This window comes from Andrena cerasifolii, chromosome 2 (assembly GCF_050908995.1).
Source record: "Andrena cerasifolii isolate SP2316 chromosome 2, iyAndCera1_principal, whole genome shotgun sequence".
NCBI lineage: Eukaryota > Metazoa > Arthropoda > Insecta > Hymenoptera > Andrenidae > Andrena > Andrena cerasifolii.
In genome coordinates this window covers 5,212,569-5,236,086 of record NC_135119.1, presented here as the reverse complement: position 1 = coordinate 5,236,086, position 23,518 = coordinate 5,212,569, and the positions used below count along the sequence as shown (strand labels likewise).

The following is a 23,518-nucleotide window of genomic DNA, read 5'->3' as shown; positions in this document are numbered from 1 at the left end:
TTAAAAAAAAAATTTTATAAATTTTTTTTTAAAAAATTTTTTTAACATGGGGAAATCTTCGAAAAGCACCCCGACTCCTTCTCAAGAGAAATCCCCCGGGGCGCCAGGGTAGTGTGGGCTTTTTACCCTCTAAATCAAAATCGGTGTCTACCACATGGTGCCCTCCCCTTGTGATTACCTAAAGGCAAAATCGAAAATTCGTTAAGAACTCTGTGATTTTTTAATTTGGACTGGAAAAGGTTAATTAATCATCGTTATATTGATTTATGTGCTACGTTTTGTGCTGTTGAACTTATAGCAAAATTAGGCCAAACTTAATTGGAAATGTACCTACTATAAACAACTTTTCAGTCTCGCATATTGCATCTTCTGTGTAGTTTATCGAGTACATGCAATAATTTTAGCATTATTTTTACTTCATAAATAGGTGGTAGGTACTTTTTACTTGCCTGATTTGGTATGGAGAAATAAATGACACGGATACTGGGCAAGTAACATAGCATTGTTTAACTGAACTTAATTGATTAATATTGGGTTACTTAATTAGTAAAGCCTTTTGAATTTGCTTCTGTTTATATAAATTTACTGTTGGAAATTGACAAATTCAAATGTTTAATTTATATTGAATAATTAACATCACGTTTATGCCATTTTAATAAATTGAAAGCGGACCAAGTCAGTGTGTTCGAGTCTAAAAAAAACTGACAGATACTTTAATCTTTAATGGAAATGAAACGTTATTTAAATTATTTCTGGTCTCATTATGCGAATCACATTCCCGCTTAGTATGCTCATTAACTTTGTTTAAAGTAATATTTAAATGCCTTAAGATGTTCAAGAGCAAAATTAAAAATTTACAAATTTTAATTAAGAATTTCAGATTTATAAAAATAGATTGTACTTAAAACATAGCGTTTAACAGGAAAAGACAACTTATGAAAGAGCTAAATATTATAAAAAAAAAATCTGAACATAAAAACTGTTGAAAGCACATTGCTATTGATACGAAGAATGTAATAAACAACTCTAACAGAAAATGTAAGAAAACAATATAAACACGGCGAAAAGAACCTGCAATCGATAGGATTGTATCTTATTTATTTGATACAGTTATTTTGTCTAGCGGCTGGTACGCCAAGGAAATAAGAAACAGTCGCGAGACACATCGGTGGAGAATTTCTTCGCAGTTCGATTATTTAAGTTATTGTCACGTCGCCTAGTCTCTCTTTCGCCGCAGTTGAGAGAACAAGTCTTCCTTTACCCGTGGCGGTGGCATTGCGAAATATCGGCAACGCGTCCAAGAGGTATCGATTGATCCGTGGAAGACGGTTTGATCGATTGTACTCGAATAACGGAGAGGCGGGATGAGTTGCACGAATCCAGGGTGTATACGACGCGATTATTCTTTCCCCGCGTCTTTCTGTCCGCGCGAGATGGTGAAGAGCCGCAGCAAACGAAAATTTATCTGTGACCCCCTTTACAGTCGAATGTCTCTTGAAACGAAGCGCTGCCGTGAAAGAAACTGCATTGCCCGGGGTGACAGGGCGCGAAAATTAATAAATTCCATTATAACAAACCATTGCTGCCTTCGCTAAATGTACGTCCAATCGTGGGTTAAACTATTGGGTTGACGTTTGCAGCATAACATTTTCGGTTGCAATATGTCAGTGCAATTTCCTTCGGCTTCATGCTTGCAAATAAAATTTAACAATTGACTCGCGAGATGAAAATCCAGTTAAATACCTGGGGATGTTTGGTTTTGAACATGAAACTTGCTTTTAAATTAATTTAATAACAAAGCTGATAATTAAAAAATGAAATGCGATCGAAACCACGTAAATTACTCGTAGTAAATTTGTGCATAGATGTTTGGTTTTGAACATAAAACTTGCTTTTAAATTAATTTAATAACAAAGCTGATAATTAAAAAATGAAATGCGATCGAAACCACGTAAATTACTCGTAGTAAAGTTGGCCGTACAGTTTTCTTGTATTTTTTAAGAAATGGTAACAGTTGAGTGGTGTTATAGGACAAAGGAGATGAGACGATACATAAGTTTTTCGATGGATATAGTAACAAGATTTCACTTGCAGTAGTTATTTCTTGCCTTTAACCCTCAAACTGTATACTGGCGTGTTTTCTTTACCCTCTTGGAATATTTAAGGTCAGGCACAGTGTGACTACTTTCTAGGAACGTGTTAGAAATGGACAAGCGCACTTTCCCATCTACATGTCAATTATGTCTTTCATGACGAGCGGTAGCGACATTTTGGCCACCGCGAGCAAAACTGTAATCGTTAGTGCCTATACAGGATCAGCGTTTTACCCATAGACATATATAGACGGAGCGTAAGCTGAGGGGGGTGTAAGATTTGCGGTAAGGGGAGCGATACAGGCAAATCGGGTAACGCAATGGATATGCATGCCGAATGCTTCCGAAGCTAACCCGACGTGCCTGTATCTGACTTCTGCCTTTTCCCCTCCAAGCCTACCGTTCCCCTCGCTGAAAGTCCCAGCTTCTGCTCCGTCTATATATGTCTATGGTCTTACCCTGCAACCCGCGCTCGCGCGAACAGGTAACATGGCAACAGCGCCTCACGGACGCATTCCACTGCAACCATGCACCGTCCCGGCGTTCGGAGAGCTGCCAGCGACCGCTGGACAGCAGTGATGCCCGAGCTTCGAAAATTTTGGGATGGTCTCTTTCAAATTAACGCTGCAAAGAGCTATTCAGAATTTTCCGGTCCGGGTTGAAAAATTTGGGGCCTTTTTCGTATAACTTTTGAACTATATTAGAATGCAATTTGCCCCGAAAAATGAGGAATAATTATTCCCTCTTAATGATGGATAATTTAACATATTTCGGATTTACTTAATTTTTTTCTATCAATTTTTTCACCATAATTGTTGTAAAAAGCTTTTGCAAACTGTTTATTTGATACTGTATTTAATGCTGCTTTTGAAATTCGTGGTGTTGATAAAGAATAGGCTGGTTGTTTCTGTATCATTACTTTCAGAAACTGAGAAATTAAATTTTTATTGAGAAATTAAATAATTCTTTATTCTATATCGTATCGATATGGAAGTGACACCAATGGCTTCCTGGCGTTCTCCCGATGAAAAACATACCAAATGTCATGTAAATCGGACTATTTTCAACGAAGTTAGCTTGAAATTATGCAAATCAATTTTTCATGTAATTTCCTTCATTATGCTCCGAATTGCGTCGCTCTTGCTGTTAGTTTCATCGGCGAAACATAAGGAATCGATTAGCACCATTTTCGCAGAGATCTGATGAGAAACGTGGAAACGGGACATTTCGCACTTCTTAATAGGTACTCCAACCCCTTTGGGGGTTGAAATCCATAAATTAGGAGAGGCACCACGGGGGGTTGACCTCGTCACGGTTGACCAGGCGGCATCTCTTTGATCAGGGGCACCGAGAGAATCACCCTGTAGAGTAAAGGTGAAATCTGGCGGCATGTGGATCGGCGAGTCTCGTGCCAAGCTTGCCCAGGCTCGCGAATCGGCGATCCATGAGCGTTCTCACAGCACGAGACTGGCCGAGCCCACGCGCCGTGAGAACGCTCATGTCTCGCCGACTTGCGAGCCTGGGCGATCCGAGCCGGCTCGCCGATCCACGTGCCGTCAGATTTCACCTTAAAATATCAAAAAATTATAAAAATCTGTATAAAATTGATATACATACATTTGTACTGTACAAATTGTACAGTATGCTTATACTGTACACGTTCAATTTAAAATGGAATGAGAGAGTTGTCAGCATTGTCCTCCGTTGGTACCTATGTCAGCACTGTCCAGCATAGGGGCCCCTCACGCGCCTGCTTCCCCTTCCAATCTTCCTTTCCCGCAGCGTGCCTTTCGTTGTCAAGAGGACCGCGCGACGCTAAAGAAGCGACCATGACAGACTAGCCACTAGCCCGGCTAACCCGTCATGGTCGCCTCTTTAGCATCGCGCGGTATTCCTGACAACGCGGACGAGAATCCCAAAGAGAACCCCAAGCTCCCGCGGGAGCAACCTTGGACAGCGCTGACCTATGTGGTCTGGTAGTGGCGACCCATATCGTATGAAAGATTTCAGCGATTTTGAAAATATTAAAGAAGGATGTTGTTACAGCTTATGTATGCAGTTTACAGCCCTCTATCTGACATGCACTGCATATGAGAATATAAAAATGATCGATGTAGACATTTTTTCCTCACTTTATTGCATGCTTTACAAGCTTACACAGTACAGATCAAATTATACTTGCTAAAACCTTTTGCGTTTAAAGTTATTTTGTGTAAAAATAATTGATCACATATTTTAATTAATGTGCAATCATTTACCTAAGCTTTGAATTGGATGATGTTAAATTCATTGAAACGCGAACGAAAGACTTTTAAGCACATAGAATATCTGTTAATTAAGTTTGTCACTTTTCAGTGCATGCTAGCCCACGACGAATGTACGTTTTTTCTTCATTAATTTAAATATGCCGCGACAATCACATTACGAACTAGTGTTCAGCTTTAATTTTCTATTGGAATAACCGACACAGCCGCAGAAGTTTTACTATTTTCATCACATTAAATTGCAAATTGCTTTGGGTCACTTGTGGAATGTGTAAATTTCGTTGCCTTCTGCTGTTATTGTAGATCAGTGATTCCCAACCTAATGGCGAAGTGTTTTCTGGGGGCCACTACGGTATTTTTTTTAATATTATTAAGTTAGAATTATATTCTGAAATACCTGTTTAAATTTCTAAATAATTAATTTTCTTTACCTAACTAAATTTATGAAATAATAATTATTGAAGTTATAAAAGGGGATCACGACTCATCAAAGGTTGGGAAACACTGTTGTAGATTTTCATATGTAATTTATATATAATAATTCTTTATTTACCTATTGTATGGGTGTCTAATTTTCAAAAGAATAATGTGTTCCACCATTTTTATGATTTCTTTCAAGAAACAATATATTGACAAGTAATGATCTCTTCCATCTACCCCCCGCCCCATGTATTATTTTGATTGTGCCTGCTCACTTGTGTACTATTAACAGTTCTTTTGCTCTCCCACGTTAATAAAAACATGTGCTTCAGAATTAAAAGTCTAGATCTTATAACAGCTTACAGCAAATATTTCTACTTTACTTACATTGCCTCAATTAAACAGCTTTCTAATTATTTCAGTAATGCATCTACTGACGCTAAATATTTTTGGGTGGCCACGTGTACGCGACGTTGTTTTAAAAATTGTTGACGTATCATTTTCATGTAGAAGAAAAAAAGTCTATTAGCTCGGAAATATGTGGGTCACTGAAAACTGAAAAGTCAGTAGGAACAAGTGTTTGGGAGCCAGAATGGAAAGATCGATTCTACTTTTACCTACACATCTGGACCGCACTGGCGTGCTTTCGACATTAGAGGGAATCGTGACAAAATATCGTGGTAGAATTTAAATAACGCATCGGCTCGAATCTCCATTTAAATTGGCAATTCGCATTTAATTGTGAATAACTGCATACATGCTTGTGTACGTGAACATGTAAGCGCAGAACAATATGAAGGAAAATCCAGATTCAAAAGCAAGTACTAAAGGAGCCATAAATAATCTCTGGAATTACGAACGGCTCAAGAATTCCCAAAGGAAGCTGCATAAAGTCAGATGAAATGTTCAAGAGAAACTAAATACCCCAGTGCTATCTAGGAAAAATCAAGCCGCTCTTACCCGCATTCGTACCGGTCATTTGCGACTAACCCATGAATATTTAATAAATAAGCACACCCCTCCCCCCCCCCTCCGAATGTGAGTCTTGTAAAACACCTTTAAGTACAGAGCATGTTTTGCTGGCATGCCCTAAGTTTTCCCAGGAAAGAAATCGATTCAATGTTAAGACAAATTTGAAGCTAAAAACATCCAGAATGTAATCCAATTTTTCAAATCGATTAATTTACTAGACCTCTTATAATTCAGCATTATTTAATTTTGTAACCAAATGTCAAATATTTAATCATTGTGCAGAGGTGGGTGGTCGCTAATGACTTCATTGTAGATGCGACCACTTTAAAATAAAACCCTACTCAACAAAAAAAATATGAAGGAAAAGAGAGAAGTATTTCGATGATGTTTCTAATTTACGCGGTTTCCTTGAAGCGACACTTTGCAAAATAGAAACAGCAGGAATACCTAAGTAAAGATACCAATTTGCATTACCGTGGTGGACAGAAGAGAATTTTAAACTCATACTTTTACAGGTCTGCGTGACAAAGTTAATACTATACTTCAAACAAGTATTATGTTGATATCGATGTTAAGATATAATTCTTTATAATAGAATAATTTTATTTTTGTTACCGTTCGCTGTTTAAACTTTCTTTTTACCACTACTGTATCTACATATGTGTATCATTTAACACCCTAAATAGATCGTATAATAATTAATTTTTCAAAAAATATTCAATATTTTGAATATACTATCGAATCCTAACAACTACTTAGTTATAATATTTTTAATATTGTGCATAAAATTTTACGAATAAAATGCGAATTCAGTAGTTTCAGTAAAGAAATCCCACTTTTCTTGTCCTAAATAAAAAACCTGGAAAAAATCAACGTATTAAGCCACTTTCATAATTAACAGTGAACATTCGACTCGTGCTATTGGTGCATAAAGCAATTGCGTTATTATAATTGCCTACTCGAACATGTGTAAGAGGAAGAACTTGTTTGGTCCAGGAAGGCAAACTCTTTGAATAAGATGAAATATTCATCCTTGCAGATGTCGAAAATTTAACTGCACGTTTTACTTTTTAAAGCCTAGGTAGGTACCTATATTCCGACTAACCGAATGACAACTGACGTCGAAGTACCTTCAGCAACCCCTGCATCGCTTTCATCTAAAATTGTATAACTCTTTTGATAAAAAAATCTTTGACTTTGAACGCAGAATGCTACAGGAGGCCCAAAATACCCCCTACATCTGTCTTTTTTTTACAGGGTTCAAACTAAAAATTTTGGAGGGGAAATCTTTTAAAGAGATTTTTACAAATTAATAAATTCACGATAATAGCCCTCGTAGGTATTAAAAATAAGTTAAAATGTTACGTATCAGAACCAAGCGAAAGAGAACTGAAACAGCAAGATGTGACGGTGATCGTTGTTGGCCGAAAAGTCTGCAGCTGCTGCCAGATGCACATTTGTTTCACAAGTCAGACAGTCCCGTCTTCGTAGGGGGGTGGCTCGAATTAGGCAATCTTCACGACTTTTTCGAGAACGTCGGGAAAAGTCTTTAACTCGATGTTCCGGCCCATCTGCTGTCCAACACTTAACAGTATGGTCCATTCCCTAAATCATTTGATGCATGGTGATAAGGAATGATGAACAACGTCGAAAGTAGAATAGAACTCGGTTATGCAGTTCATAGAATGAATAGACTATGAGACATTAAATACGTAATGAAGAAATAATAAATAATTCTTGTAAAATAGGGATCGTTATATAAAATATCCTACGTAAAAATGAAATCTACGTTAATTTAAGTCGTTACTATGTTAGTGTCTGATAAAACGTGAAAATCGTTCACTGCTGTTTCTTCTTAAGGGGTTATGCCTAGTCAGGCGGTCGAAAAGAGGCGAATATTTGTGAATTTTTTTTGAAGAAGCGAAAGCGTATATTTTTACAGAACTTTTTGCGCTTAAAAGAGCAACATTTAAAGAACATTTGGTAATTTTTTCGTAGAAAAATATTTACGTTTATAATAAAATAACAACCCACATCCAAGAAGCCTTTTTAAAAATATGCTTTTGTGGTGAGCATTGCCATTTGGAACCAGATTATCTGAAATCAAAAAACAAAAAAGATTTCGTTAGTTTATTAATGTATCCTCAGTTGAAATCTTGATTTTTTTCGTGCAAATTCACGCGAAAAGAATCAGGACTTCATCTTTAAGTAGTCGTCATTTTGTTTTAAATTAATATTTCGGAAAATTCCCTTCGCCAATCTGAGGATACATTAATATATAACCGAAATATTTTTTGTATTTTGATTTACGTTTCCTCTTTTTCAACAAAAAAAAAAATCACAAACATTCGCCTCTTTTCGACCGCCTGACTAGGTACAACCCCTTAATGAAATATTGTACTTTTTAAAATTCAAATTCCTTATGGCTTTGCAAGTTATTCGTTACTTTTGAAGTTTTAATTGCGCTGTTAATAATACCTGATAGCCAGGTCGAATAGGTATTATACATGTAAGAAGAACATAGCCGACAGCTCAATTGGGTATATAGAACATCTGTTCGACAAGGGTGGATCAGGATTAGCATCCTGAGCCAGTAATCTGATCTGGCAATTCTGTTTCTTTCCACTCAGCTACATATCTTGTTCTGAAAAATCTAACTTTACCTCGGAACTGTTCCTCCAGAGGATTTTATAAAACCTGCCTTCATCGTTGATAAACGCTGAGTGGCTACTTACGTTCAGCTATTGCACCCTATCATTACGCTTACACATTACATTAAATAGTATAGCAGCTTTTTAAACGAATAACTTTGTGAAATTTACTTTCAGTTACAATAAATATTGTTTATCCGTATGAAATAATCCCTATCACATATTTATGAATTTTAAGTGAAGTACAGTTTGAATGATTATTCAGTTTTATATAACTAAATGTACATTTGATATTGCTCTTTATATTGCAACACATCAAACATTATTTACTGACGAATTTTTATTTTCTCAGGAGACAACAGCTCGAGCAGTCTGTCTACTGCGAGTCTGAATCCCGACGCACCACTGTCGAGGATGAGAGGCAGGATGTTCAAGGTGCCAACCCGGAAAAAATAAAGGTAAGGAACTTACTGCTGTACACGTAAAAACTATGGGGAGATTTCGATACATGAATCAGCGTTTCATTTAAGGAATCAAATGCATTTTGAGACAAATAGGTTGCATGCAACACGGCTGGTTTCATCGATAGTCTTTGGTAATTATAATGAAAGTACTGCGGTTCCGCTGTTGGATAACGGAACTGGGACAGCAATAATCTTTGAATGGGATGTGACGCCGTGTTTATTCCGGAAATTAACCCAAATTATCTTGCATTTGTGTCAGTTCTCGCTCGCATTGTTCGACGAGCAGAATAGACGGGAGATAGAATAACAGCGCATGACCCCTTGGCTCATCTATTACCTCCAGCCGGGAACGCTACCGCAGCCATGCGTGTAGTAGAATTTTGATATTTTTTCTCACAACACCGTTGGGAATTATTCAGGCACTATTCCGGCAATATTTCGTATATTTTCACTACGAAGATCTCACCAAAGCACGGTATATGCCCTAGTAGCATTTCTGGTTGGCCCACAGTATCCCCAAGTTGGGAATTAGTTGGCCATCAAAATCCCAACAGTAAATGTTACTAGGGTGGGCGTTCGGGACAAAGTCTCATAGTTTCTGAACTAATCAGTTTTCGACCTAAGTACCCTAATACTTTTTTAAAGAAAATATAAAGATGCATCGATGGGTGCATAAAACTAAGCAGTTCCATTAAAAAAAATGAGGTGAACTTGATTTTTTATTGAATAAAAAGTTTTTTCATTAATTTTTACTTTTGCAATTTGTTGCCAACTGAATACTGACACACTTTTGTTGGGAAAATTTGTTCGTCAGTTTCGCAGAAATACCTGAAAACCGTTGCGATTCTTTTATATATATGGATTTGGGAGACAAATATCATAACTTCGTACACATTCAAAATTTTTCTTGTATTTGGTTTGTAATTTTTATTACGCAGTATGTAAAACATAAAAAATAGCATAAAAATGAAAACACTAATACAAAAATTAAATAACAATATAAATAATAATGATCAGAAATATGCCTCTCCGAGGCTCTGGCGTCGACGCGGGACTCACTCTACCGCGAGACGCTTCGAACGATGTTGCGCACTTGTTGCAATAGGTTTAATTTTAGAAATGATATTGAACTACTGCATTGAACATTATATATTAACAAAACTGGTAAGGTGTGATGTGCTTAAACGGCTTAAAACCGTGCGCGAACAATGTAGATTTTACACATGTTTGAATCGCTCAGTGTCTTACACGGGACACTCCACGCGAGATCGGACACTTTTTGGAGTAACATTTCGGATGTGGCTGAAATTTGAGTACGTTGTAGTCTTTAGGGATATATAAACATATCTCGAAGGATTGTTGGCAATTTTGAGAAATGTCGATTTTACAGCTGTTTGAAGGTAAGTGCTTACTTTTTTCAATAAATTATAACTATGGAAGTAGTAAACGGATGGAGATGAGGTTTACGGCGATTTGTAGAAAAGACATTGAAGTTTTAAGAAAAAATTATTTCAGTTTCAGAAACAATTTTTTTTAACCATTTTTGTGCAATTATTTTAAACAAATGCAGTTTTTTAACAGCGGGCGCGATTTTAAAAATTAAAAAAAAAATAGAATATAGTTCTATCCTTCCCCTTCATGGTCTAATTGTCAAAAATATGGGCATTTTAAAATTGGCCTTGTAAAAATTGCCGAAAGTTGACGCTGCGTCGCCCAGCACCGCGGTACTCGCAGCGGCCAAGCGGCTATACCTGATATTCTTATACAGGATTCTCGAAATTGGTAAGTATTTGAAAAAAACTGAAGAAGGAAAACTCTTACTGTTTTTCATATCCAACATAATACGGTATCTCAATTTTTGGTGCTCGCAATATTTTCCTGGAAACGAGGGTGACCTTTTCTTTTTTAAATGGAATGTTATATATTTGATTACCCAATATGAAAGCGACTGTCAAGACAAATTCAACCATATGGTACACTATGACCTTCAAGGCCACACAAGGTTAGGAATGAAGTAAATATATAGAACTATCTATCTAGTAGATAGGGTTTCTTTCTTTCATTCCTAACCTTGTGTGGCCTTGAAGGTCATAGTGTATCATATGGTTGAATTTGTCTTGACAGTCGCTGTCATATTGGGTAATCAAATATATAGCATTCCATTTAAAAAACTAAAACTCACCCTCGTTTCAAGGAAAATATTGCGAACACCAAAAATTGAGATACCGTATTATGTTGGATATGAAAAACAGTAAGAGTTTTCCTCCTTCAGTTTTTTTCAAATACTTACCATTTTCGAGAATCCTGTATAAATCCTGTATAATCCTGTCAACTTTCGGCAATTTTTACAAGGCCAATTTTAAAATTCCCATATTTTTGACAATTAGACCATGAAGGGGAAGGATAGAACTATACTCTGTTTTTTCAGATTTTTAAAATCGCGCCCGTTGTTAAAAAAACTGCATTTGTTTAAAATAATTGCACAAAAATGGTTAAACAAATTTGTTTCTGAAACTGAAATAATTTTTTCTTAAAACCTCAATGTCTTTTCTACAAATCGCCGTAAACCTCATCTCCATCCGCTTACTACTTCCATAGATATAATTTATTGAAAAAAAGTTAGCACTTACCTTCAAACAGCTGTAAAATCGACATTTTTCAAAATTGTCAAAAATCCTTCGAGATATGTTTATATATCCCTAAAGACTACAACGTATTCAAAATTCAGCCACATCCGAAATGTTACTCAAAAAGTGTCCGATTTCGCGTGGAATGTCCCACACGCGACAGACAGACCAGGCAAGAAGACGCCTAACCGTTAATCTGTCGCCGTCCCACCTCTGTGTCGGACACGCGATCGCAGCGCCACAGCCGTGACGCGCTGGCCCCGTTGCCGCGGACCCGCCAAATACGGAACAAATAATAAAATGGAAAAATTTGTTTGTCATATTAAATCAGAATCGGACTCGGAACACGTGCCTGGGTTTGTATCTGACGATTCGCAATAATTTGAATCATCTACTATCAAGTATTTTATACGCTGCGCACCGAACGTAGCACGCGCCTAAGCGGTGAACGTCGTCTTAATGATTTCGGCTATTTTTTCCGTTTCGGGCAATTTCGGACAGTTGAAGTTGACGTTAATATAAAGTTTAATGTTCCCCCAATTAATATACAAAAAATCACGGAGGTACTTTTTTTAAAACCCAAGTCAAAGATGATAAACATTTAACACACAAAATTGGGACAAATTGTTGATATTACAAAAAAGTTTTTCGGCAGCTGGGAAGGTCATGTAATACTAAACATAACTTATAAAAAATCAAATTAATCAGATAAACATTCGGAAAATGTTATAGAGAAATTTTTATTTTTATATTTTATAAGTTCCATTCCAACTAGGACTTTTATTTCCAAGAACTTTTACTTTATCGGTTCTCATGGGAACTTATAATGTGAGAACATTTTTAAAAAAAGTTCCACGGTCCATGTTTCAAATAGAACCTATTGAAAAGTTTCAGAACTCTTTCGAACCCTGCTTGTAACGATTCGGCTGGAATTTATAAAATTTATAAAATTGTAACTCGTTTAGCACGAAGCACAGCTTGAGCAACAAACCAATGCTACGCTCTTCTGTTGTAGAGCACCACGCAAGATTTATTCGAGTTACTCGAGAGGGTGCAGAGTTCGCGTCTCGATGATCAACGATGCGTCCTGCCACCGTACTTCTCTCAGGTAAGGAACAGGTTCAACTATTCTGGTTGTACTCTATCAAATCGAATCTATGCTTTGTGGAAGTTTTAAGGGGCACAAGTAAGGGAATTAGGGAGTTAACACCATACCGGCACCCGTATACCTCCCAAATACTGTCACACACCCCTTTATAGAATCATCACGAGCATATAGTTTTTACTAATTATCGTAATCGCTAGTTGAGGCCCTTATAAAAGCATATAATTAATAATCATTCATTATTGTGCCTCTATTGGGAGTAGAACATTACTATGCGACACTAGCGGTCAGTACGCGAACTAATAGTAATGGCTGACGCAAGTATACAATTTATTGCGGTCTACCAATTTTCACAGTATCGACGACTGTACGCAGAAATAAATGTTGCGTAATTTGTTACGCTACAATGAACAATGATCTCAATTTAAGTTTTCATAAAAGTGCCAAAAAGTCGAGCAACTAAAATTGTTCGCATTACATACTTTTACATATTCCAAAAATGTGTCTAAATGTATTGTCAACATTTTTACTGTAAGAAATAACTTTGAAATAAACTTGTATACTACTGGAGCCATATAAACATGTAGTGAAAGGTATACTTACGTCGTCCATATTTGTTATGTTACACTAGCGCCACCATTCCCGCGGTGGTAGATTCCGTTGCCAATATCCGCACTAAATTATTTATGTGAAATCTAATTCGGATGATATCTTCAAACAATTTTTATAAAGTCTTGCACAAGGTTATTAAACGGAGCGCAATAAAATTTCAGTTATCCGAAGTGATTCGCCTATGCCCACTTCGGATAATAGTTTCTTCAGATTATTGCGGAGCTTTAGAAACTTATGTTCGGAACAATTATGCAGTTTTTCATCTTTGTAAATTTTCAAGGTTGCAAGGTGTAATAAACAAAGATTATTTTTAACATACTTGCGCGAGTGTGACATGCTTTTTCACCTTTAAGTGTAGAAATAACGGTCATTAAAAATAATATTGACTGAAAAGACTCTCAGTTACGATATTCGTAGCAGTTTGATATTTTATTACGAAATGCGTGATGCCTATTGTAGATAACTGAAAAATTCGGATGGGTCCTGCATTCGTCAGGAGTGGGTTGAAAGTTAAACTGAAAAAAATCGGTTGCGTTTGTGCCGGGGGTACGGACGAGTAACGTGAATGCGTGTACAATGTCCCCCAAGAGAAGGTGTTCCTGTCGCCGTGATCAGGAAGCAAATCACACAAACAAATAATTACTCCATTATAATTTTATTGATTGTAAGAAAATCCGAGGCAGGCAAGCGGCCGAAACAGGCCATGTGCATTTCCTCAAGAGTCACCCCCTCTCGAAGGGAAAGACCTTAAGGACTAGAGTCGTAAAAAGGGAAAGCGTTAGCGGTACTGACGACGGCGTCCTGTCGAAGACGGTCACTCTGTTACGGACCGATCTCTGAGAAAGTCACGAATAAAGCCTACAGTTTTAACGGAATACGTGTTACTACTTCTCTTGTTTACCTCACGGTACCTTTCGCGTCATCCTGCGCGCGCCCCCCGTAACCAGCTTACATGAGAAATATGACATAAACGGCATAGATCATACATCGAGATCTCTGGTGAATGTTAAATCAATACAGGTACTGCCTAGAGTCGTTGGAGGAGTTTCGGTATAAGAGAGGTTGAACCTCAACACTTAACTCGCTCATATGAGGCTTCATGGATATCACTGGACTTCTGGCGAGATGTTCTTCCCAACCGTATAGGATTTCTATATTTCGACTTGGCTTTCTATCGAGTTCCATATCGTGTTAACTTTTCTTAATTTTTAAGTTCAACTCTACACAACTTCGCCATAACTACTCGTGGCTAATGTTTTATACAAGGAATTGATTCTATATCTTAACGATAGCTGTCGATTGAAATTAAAACGAGCGTTGTAGCTTCACCTAGACAAAAGTTATATTGCGTGGAAGTTTCCGGACGCGGCAACATGAACCCAAAATGATGACGCGCCCCCCTCAGCCGCGCGTGATGCGTTACGATCCTCACTTAGCGCAACAAATTCTTTGATTTCTTGGCTACCGAGTGGTGCAATTGGATTTCGGATATATACCATAGATTCGGAGCTGCAATGTCCAACTGTATCCCCCGATTTTGTTATCATCGGGTTTTCCGGAATGCTCCCCTGTATTGAAGCAAATATGAAGACGTATTCGCGTTAAAAAAAAGTTGTTTCGAACGCAAGTTCGATTTCTATTTGCGCAGTAACTTGCCCCCGCGTGGTCCACGCGCAGCCGGGATCTCCATTTGTCTATCGCGAACGACTCGAAGATAAATGAACATCATCATCCACGGCGCGAGTAGCAGAAACCTTTAGGACGAATCGTTTGGACACGCACCGCTTGAGTTTCAATCAGGACCGTTCGCTCGTCTGTCCCTCCGCGCGGTGTCTATAAAATGTTCGGTCCACCGGCCTCGAAGGGTGAATCGTGCCAGTCACGTGCTAAACAGTTCCAAATCGAGGGTCGACGTAGCCGGAAGCAGCCGCGGGATTCATTCATCCTGCTGTCTACCATCTCTTCGCGTCATGGCAATCGATTACTAACCAACGGTTGTCGGGTTCTTTTTGTTTGCTACCGATACCGCAAATGCATCGGGTAGCTAGCAGCACGGTTTCGCGAGGACCATAGAGCCATCTTTCGATGGGTATCATTGGGTCGTTGATGGACCACAGGGAGCATCGTGTCATGGGGGGACAAAGGTCGAGGAATTTTGGTAATGGGTGTAGAACTATTGATAGCCAACTGTGATAAATGAGTTATCCTATCCTTTTCTTTCCTGATACTAGGTCAAGGTTGACTATCTATAAGAAATCTTGGCAAATAGAGGGTAAATGAATCGAGAGATGTTGAAAGATGTCTGTTTCGGATACTTTTGTATCTGTTTCGCTAATAAAGCGCATAGGTATATACTACATGCCTAATCATGAGAGAAAATATCTATAGTGTTCACACAACGTTCGAATAAAGGTGGGTCCTCACCAGCGAACCGTTCGCGAACAGGAAATTCAATTCCCATACTGTTCGTGGACAGTTGTTGTTTGTTTGTTTTTATTGTTTTCCTGTGCTTTAAGCAGGGTGGCGTTTCAAGCTTATTTTTGCTTATATTGCCCAACGAACTATAGTCTCATTTTTTTTTATCCCTCCTCTTCCTTTCGGAAAGGTGGTCTCCCATCTTTCCCCAGTACACCGCCCCGTGATGCTTAACTTCGGTGATCTAACGAGAACCGGTGTTTTCCATCACGGCTACGGCCGCTGGTTCGTGAACAGTTCGCGAACGCTGGTGGAGCCACACCTTAAGAGGACATTCGGATGACAGATGTTCAAATTTTTTTTTACCGTATTTTCAATGGTTGGAGAATATAATAATACGGCATAATGGGGTAACAATTAGGCTTGCCGCAATTTAGGTGTACCTAATCATTTCCGCATTAGGCCCACATTCGTGTTTAGGCATGCCTAACCGAAATTCTAGTCGGGATGTGCCGAATAATTTGTCATTATTCGTTGAATATTCAGAGAAGGATCTTCTGCATTTCGATATTTTGCGAATTTTGAAAAAAATTCAAAAAGATGCTCCTTGTCTGGATCTACAACTTTTGTTTGACATATTTTTTTATGTAATCGATGACTTGGAGGATGTTATAGGACATCGTCTTTGTCAGCTGTTAAATGGTTATTTGAATGTTCAAGGGCCCAGGTGCGCCTTTTGCCGTTATCCGATCGGGCTCAAACTTTACACAGATTTTTTTTATTATTTGGAATTATTATGGGGGGTGCCGCGAAGAAAATCTTGAAAAAATTTCGCCAAGAGTAAATAAAAGGTACTGTGAACCTCCATCTTACTTGAATCCAGTTTTCCACTCATGTTATTTTATAATAATTTCAGAAGAAAGCGTCTCTCCACTATTATTTATCTGAATTTGTTTCCTTCGTTCGACGTAAATATGTGACAACTCACATTCAAAGACTTAATCAATTTCTTCGAAACACCATATATATTTATGCAGCCTCAAACATGTTACGTAGATGCTGGTTTTTATACTGAGACAAAATGTGCAGTGCATCCTATCTTTTTCTGCCAGTTCTTCATCTGGCACCCAAATGTGACTTTCGTAATCATATGTGCAACACGTGGCGGCGATATCGTGAGAAACTTGAATTCGCTAATGTCCCTGCTGCCTGTTCCTGAAAGTCTGTTTGATAGACTATGAACTTATTATTTGCCGGTATAGAAGGATTCTATACCGCACATAGATGAAGTAAATGCGGGTAAAGTCGGGTGTTAAAGGTAACTTACCGACAGTAGGCAAATGCCGGTTAGTACGAAATCTTCTTTATTAGTTGCAGTAAATTCAGGCATCTGACTTTACGATCTCTGTTTCACTTTTCAACCAATTTACCTTACGAAACAAAAGTCAGAGAGTATCGAGGATCATATTTTTTATAAGTATGTGCCAATCTTACGAGTAGATTTTAGTTAAAATGTAAAGAATAAAATAAAATAAACCAATTTAAGTGTCAATGTATCTTACTGACTTCAGATTAGTAAAACTTAATCCGTTAATGCTATATATATGATGTGCCAATGTTACCCTGGTACGGTAAAGTTTTTAACATGTATTAAAGAAGGAAAAGGACAAAAATTTTATGCATTTTGACACTTGTAGTACAATCACAAAAGATGCAATGCTATGATAGGATACTTAAAGCAAATGTAAACATGTTAATTTTTACATTATATAACAAAATGTTTCAAAAACCTGCCAGTGTTCCCCCAGTTTACGGTACTATTTCGTTTCAGTACTACAAGTCGTCAAAACAAAAAAGGGAGAACAAAGAAGAATAAAATTATTGAATTACGAGTGATAAACATACGGTGAAAAATAAGAAAGGATCAAAATGTATTTCAGTTGCAAACTTTTTGAATTTTTGGAGTTAGTTGTTGAGTTCTTTTTGCTGAATTCACAGCCATCTGACTGGCCCTCGGATTTATTGGGCATAAGAGCGAACTAAAATGCATTATATTTTGCGACCCAGAAAATGCTTGTGACAAGTTAAATACACTTACATCTTAGCACGGATTAGTAACAGATATTATAGAAACATATGCAACCATACTTGAGGATGAGGACAAGAAAATTATTTTCATATGTACCTACCGCGGCGCGTACAGATTTCAATGACAACAAATTAGCTGATTCACTAGCTAAAAAGCAACCAAGCGATTATTAAGAAATAAATCTTCGTGTAAACTATCAGGGGTATACCTGCTACTATAATAACATTCTTGAAAACAAATTAGAGTGAACACTGGAAAAGATTATCCTCGAGACACAGTCAAGAAATGTTAGAAAATTTGTTTTTATAGAAAAGTAATCATTAAGCTTTCCAGGAAAGAATTAGGATTAGCTAACAAGGGGAGGACACCATGAGAAAGACACCGATTTTGATGAGCCTTGGCACGATGAATCTATGTCGAAAATAAGTAAATAGGTGTCCGAGCGGTTCTGCCAATGGGCCTTAATAATAGAGATATTTACATGGAAATTGTTCAAAATTTCATAGTGGCCGTTTTAGTGGGTAAAAATTCCAAACTACCCTGGCGTCCGCGGGAGATTCCCTTCTGGAGGCGTTGGGATGCCTTTTGAAGATGTCTCCACGTTAAAAAAAAACTTTATCAATATTTTTTATAAATAATTTTTTTTATAAATTATTATTTTTATAAATTATTTTTTTATAAATTATTTTTTTTATAAATTATTTTTTTTATAAATTATTTTTTTTATAAATTATTTTTTTTATAAATTATTATTTTTATAAGTTATTTTTTTTATAAATTATTTTTTTATAAATTTTTTTTTTATAAATTATTTTTTTTTATAAATTATTTTTTTATAAATTAATTTTTTTTATAAATTAATTTTTTTATAAATTATTTTTTTTGTAAATTTTGTTTTTTAACTTGGGGAATTCTTCAAAAGGCACCCTGACTCCTTCAGAAGGGAATCCCGGGGGGCGCCAGGGTAGTATGGGAGTTTTACCCACTAAAACCCCACGAAAATTTTAATAATTTCCATGTAAATATCTCTATTATTATAATAAAAATCGGTGTCTACCTCACGGTGTCCTTCCCTTGTAAGTACAATCTTTATATGGCACACTAAAGCCACATACATACATACATCTCTTTAGTTCACTTTACGAATTCTCTCACAAACACTTTACCGTTAAACATAATACCGGATTGCCCTGGATTCGCTCATGAGCGTGCCCAATGTAGAGAAAAATCTAAATAAAAAGAAAATTTCAAAGCTCCAGAAAATATTTGTAATTTTCTTCAGTCAGCTTTTAAAATTAAGCACATAATACCCCTTCTGTAGGTGTATCTCATGGCCTCGCAACCTGTCAGTAAGCAGTTACTGCGACGATAAACACAAATTAAAAACAGAAAATATTGGAATGTCAACCGAAGGCAATTAGTAGATTACGAAATCCATTTAACACTTTGAGCGAAGTTGTCGTGTTTCCACGCCGAAAGATTTCCACCCTTTGCAAGGCTTCGGCATGTTTCCACGTGGGTATACCTATTCCGAACAGCATTGAAAGTATTGTCTTAGAGTATTCGAATGTTTACTACAATAAAATTGATCTAGGTAAACCAACCAGTAATTGACCGCATACCAGTGAATGACCATTAGGCAAAGAAATGTTAATTATAAATTTAAACATTATTATATGTTTATAAACGGAGTGCAGTTGCACTTTTAATATCCTATATTTTTATTTACGCGAATTAAGCGAACATTAATAAGTACAATTCTTATTAAAAGTATGCGGTCATTTGCTGGGCTTCTACACGTTTTGCATTTAATAATTATTTATTCTTAAATTACGATAAGAATAAGTAATTATTTTTATAGAAATTTCAAGAAAAATAAATTTAAATGCAATTTCAACAGCTGTTTTGTTGTTACACATAAATATAGTCAAGTATTAATCTCAAAGGTCCACAGATTCAACCATTCGGTCATTCACTGGTTGGTTTCCCCTACGGAATTCAGAAGTGATTCCAGTTAAGTATAATTGAAAATATTTGAACGATGTAGGTACCAATTTGGGCTTATTTCCATCGTAGGATCTAGTAAAAGCTACTTTACCGTTAGATTCTCCAACAAATAAAATTAATTTTAAAATCGCGTTAAGGTTAGTCAACACATGACGAATAATTTTTTCACATTTTATTCACTATTTGAAATTTCTATTTCAATAAAAATGTTGCCCGTCTCTGGCAGTACCCCCGTGTGAATCTAATAGAGAGCATGGGAATTTAAATTCCCGTTAGTGTCTGCATGCGTTCGAACCGAAGCGAGTTGGACAAAATTTTGTCGGCAGAAGCGAGCGCCCCAAGCGGTGTCTCGCCAAAGCTCGCTCGCGCCCACTGGAAGTGTTAATTTTTACCGGAGGCGACACAGACACCGGATAAAAAGAAAGTTGGAAATGCGGGTCGTCGTTATTGGTGAGGCAAGGTGCAGATCCTCAGGATGTAAGGGGGAGGAGCACGTTTCCGGCCGTCCAGGTACGCGGGCCGGAAGTGCCGGTTGAGCCGGCACGATCGAGGCCCCCGTCATGGTGCGACTTTAACCGAACGGCCGGGAAGATTTTCTGATTTCTAGCCTGCTCGTTACCCGTGAAGATCGGAGATCAGAGTTTGGCGACGTCCACAGTGCGCAACGGGTTATTGTACCCCTCGCGTTCACGTGGGATTGACCCCGAACGCAGCGTGAAACAGAAGTCGAACTTGACATCGTTACGCTTCGAGCACGTTACGAAATCGTTGTCGTGCCTCGCGAAACGATTATAAGTATTATAACGCTGTATTACGCAGTGCGTTGGTGAAATTATTCGTAATACTAGATGCATAGTAGATTAACCCTTTAGCGCCCAGTGTGATATACGTCACATCATTTTGGAACGTTTAAAAAAACTCGATGCGTATTAAATATTTTGGGAAACTTTGAAGTTTCAATGTTTTTTTTTGGGTAGCTGGGCGCTAAAGCAAATTGCACTGGAGCATGCACAATATGAAATCGTAAAAAAAAACAAATTCGGTAGGTACGTACCTAAAGTTCGATTCGTTCCGATCGAGTGGTAGGTAATCGAAAGAAGAAATATTGCATTTCTTGTACTTCTGAAGTAGGTAGTTATTATTTTGATATTTAACACTCGTACTAGGGTTTGTCGGTTTTAAAAAACCGGGTTTAAAAAACGGATTTTGTTTATAAATTTGTAAAATTCGAAAACCGGTTTTAAATTTAAAAAAAGGGTTTTGTATACTAGAATTAATATGCAGAAATAAATTAATTATTTAATTAAAAACGTTAACATTTTGAGTTGAAATCGCCTCGGACGCAATCATATTGTAATAGGTTAACAGTTTACTGTAAAAATAATCTTAGTATTTAGTTCAAATTAACAGGCTCGGATTAAAGGAGGGCTAGAGGGCGCTGCAGCCGCGGGTCCCACTTTCCAGGAGGCCGCGTTCTAAGCCTTCAGTTCTAAGCAATTAGCACACTCTGTCTTCATTGGAAATGTTGTATCAAATAAATTGTCTATGAGTTCCACAATTTCCAATTTAATGTTTTTATTTTAAATTTTCATTGTTTAAACCTCGTTAATGATATCTATTTAAATTTTTACAATTTTTGAGAATTATATATTTTTAGGCACATACGCGGTATCCTATTTGAAATTTCGCATGCAATTACACTGAATTCTCGTTATACGAGCATTTAAACGCATTATTGTTTAAATCCCCCCTCCCCCTCGCACTTTTTAACCACGGGGCCTTCGAAGGTTTGATAGTCCCAGGCCCCAAAAATCGTAATCCAAGCCTGCAAATTAAGCATATGGTGAGTGCACAGTGCACACCGTGTATAATAGATTGTTACATGTACAGGACGCATAGTTAAAAGTTTGCGAGAAACTCGTGTTGAAAGTTGTGTCGTACTCAGACCCTCGATATAGGCACTCATACGTGAGCACGAAACCCTGGTTAAATTGCAGTGGCTGCTAAACTGTGATCCATATGACAATTCCAATATGTATACATTTGTTACTAGTTTTTAATTATTTCCATGACTAGCTATTCAAATCATTCTCCTCGAGCACAAAACTTTGAATTGGATTGTATCACAAAAGTTTTGGGTAGTACATACGCCCTATGCATTTCACCCATCACTATACGTGGCGTAGACTATTTAACTTGTAAGGCCATCCGGCCACCAGAGAAGTGCAAAACTTTTAGTTAAATAAAACTTCAAATCTTAATATACAAAGTAGAAAGTGTTTGTGTGTTTGCCTGTCGCTTGAAAACTTTCGAACGAAAAAATCCAGATGAATGTGACTATTTAAAAAAAAAAAAAATAATAATAATAATAACAATAATAATAAATAAATAATTTGTTTTATAAAATCAGAATCTAAATTTCGGGCGAACCGTCATTGTAAAGCTAGTAACAAATAAAATTTAAAAAAATTACTCGACCAATAAAGTTAATTTTTTATTCGTCGAGCGTTTCAACTTCAGGACCGAATACATTTTTCAACTTTACCTTTAATTTTACCTTTAACTTTATTCAACGTCAAAGAATTATCTGGCACGCGTTCCAGCCACCGAGGATGGGGATTAAGGCCAGAAAATGATTATACGTGAAATAAAGTTAAAGCTAAAGTTGCAAAAGTTATTCGACGCTGAAGATGAAACGCTCGACGAATAAAACAATTAACTTCAGTCAATATTTCCTTTAAAACTTTATTTTAAAAAATGCCAACAATGAAAAACAATTTGGCACCGCTTGTCAACTTTACACTCTAAGCCAGGTCTGTCCAATTTTTGTTGCGAGCGAAGGCAAGAGCAGAGTTAGGAGCGATGGGGCCGCAGTGAATGGAAGGGGAAGCACCTACAGGAGGGATGGTAATGTTTTGCGCGACTGACGCAGGCGCAGTTCATGCACACATAACCACCACTCCTGTAGGTGTTTCCCCCTCCATTCACTGCGGCCCCATCGCTCCTAACTCTGAGCAAGAGCGACGGCAAGACCGGCAACCGTAAAAGAGTGGGGATAGTGGCGTGCACAGATTCCCCCACCAAGAACACCTCTCGCTCTTGGGCCTGGCTCTGTGATGCCAGATCGAGGACGGTTTCCCTCGAGAATTTCCCCTACCTCGCGCACACTACGCCGCAGCTGCATGTCCGTGAGTTGGACTCCGAAGCGCCGAGCTCACGGACGCGCTGCTCCGGCGTGGTATGCGCGAGGTGGGGGAAATTCTCGCGGGAACCCGTCCCCGATCTGGCATCACAGGCCTGGCTTGGTGCCTACGAGAGCGAAGAGCAACACGCGGCTGCTCGTGCGAGCAAATCCCTGGACGGGCCTGCTCTAGGCAGCTGCCTAATTTTGCCTATAGGGACGAGCCGTGCCTGTATAGAAAGACAAAATAAAAATACATAAATATGCAAACACCAGTAGAGAAGCAACACGCACGACAATGATGAACGCAGACCTCTCGGCCGAGAGTGTCATACGCTGGGCGTCATGGCGAACGTATGTAGATCGCGACGAAAGCGTGACACTGCCGCACAGTAGACGGTCATGCATTGTGTTACATTGGCCGCTGCACGGAAGCGTACAGCAAGCGACGTCGCGTCTAATAGGCGTCCATGAAGCGACGTTTCGTGGACAGGCGGGCCGAAGCAAAATTTTAGCCAAATCGATGACCCGGAACATTATGCACCCCCCGTATCAGCCGCAGGCAACTCTTTTCAGGCCACTCTGCTGCACTCCATTGTCGTTTATGAGGAGAGAATT

General features: G+C 37.9%; 1 protein-coding gene across 3 annotated transcripts in view; it reads left to right on the top strand.

Annotated features, from left to right (window-relative positions):
- LOC143378487 (rap1 GTPase-activating protein 1) overlaps positions 1-23,518 on the top strand; it is a 342,177-nt gene that overhangs the window by 194,965 nt on the left and 123,694 nt on the right. For all 3 annotated transcript variants that reach the window (XM_076830265.1, XM_076830268.1, XM_076830267.1), the window contains exons 2-3: positions 8,753-8,858; positions 12,507-12,599. In XM_076830265.1, the coding sequence (XP_076686380.1) occupies positions 8,753-8,858; positions 12,507-12,599 (199 nt within the window). The remainder of the gene's footprint in view (positions 1-8,752; positions 8,859-12,506; positions 12,600-23,518) is intronic.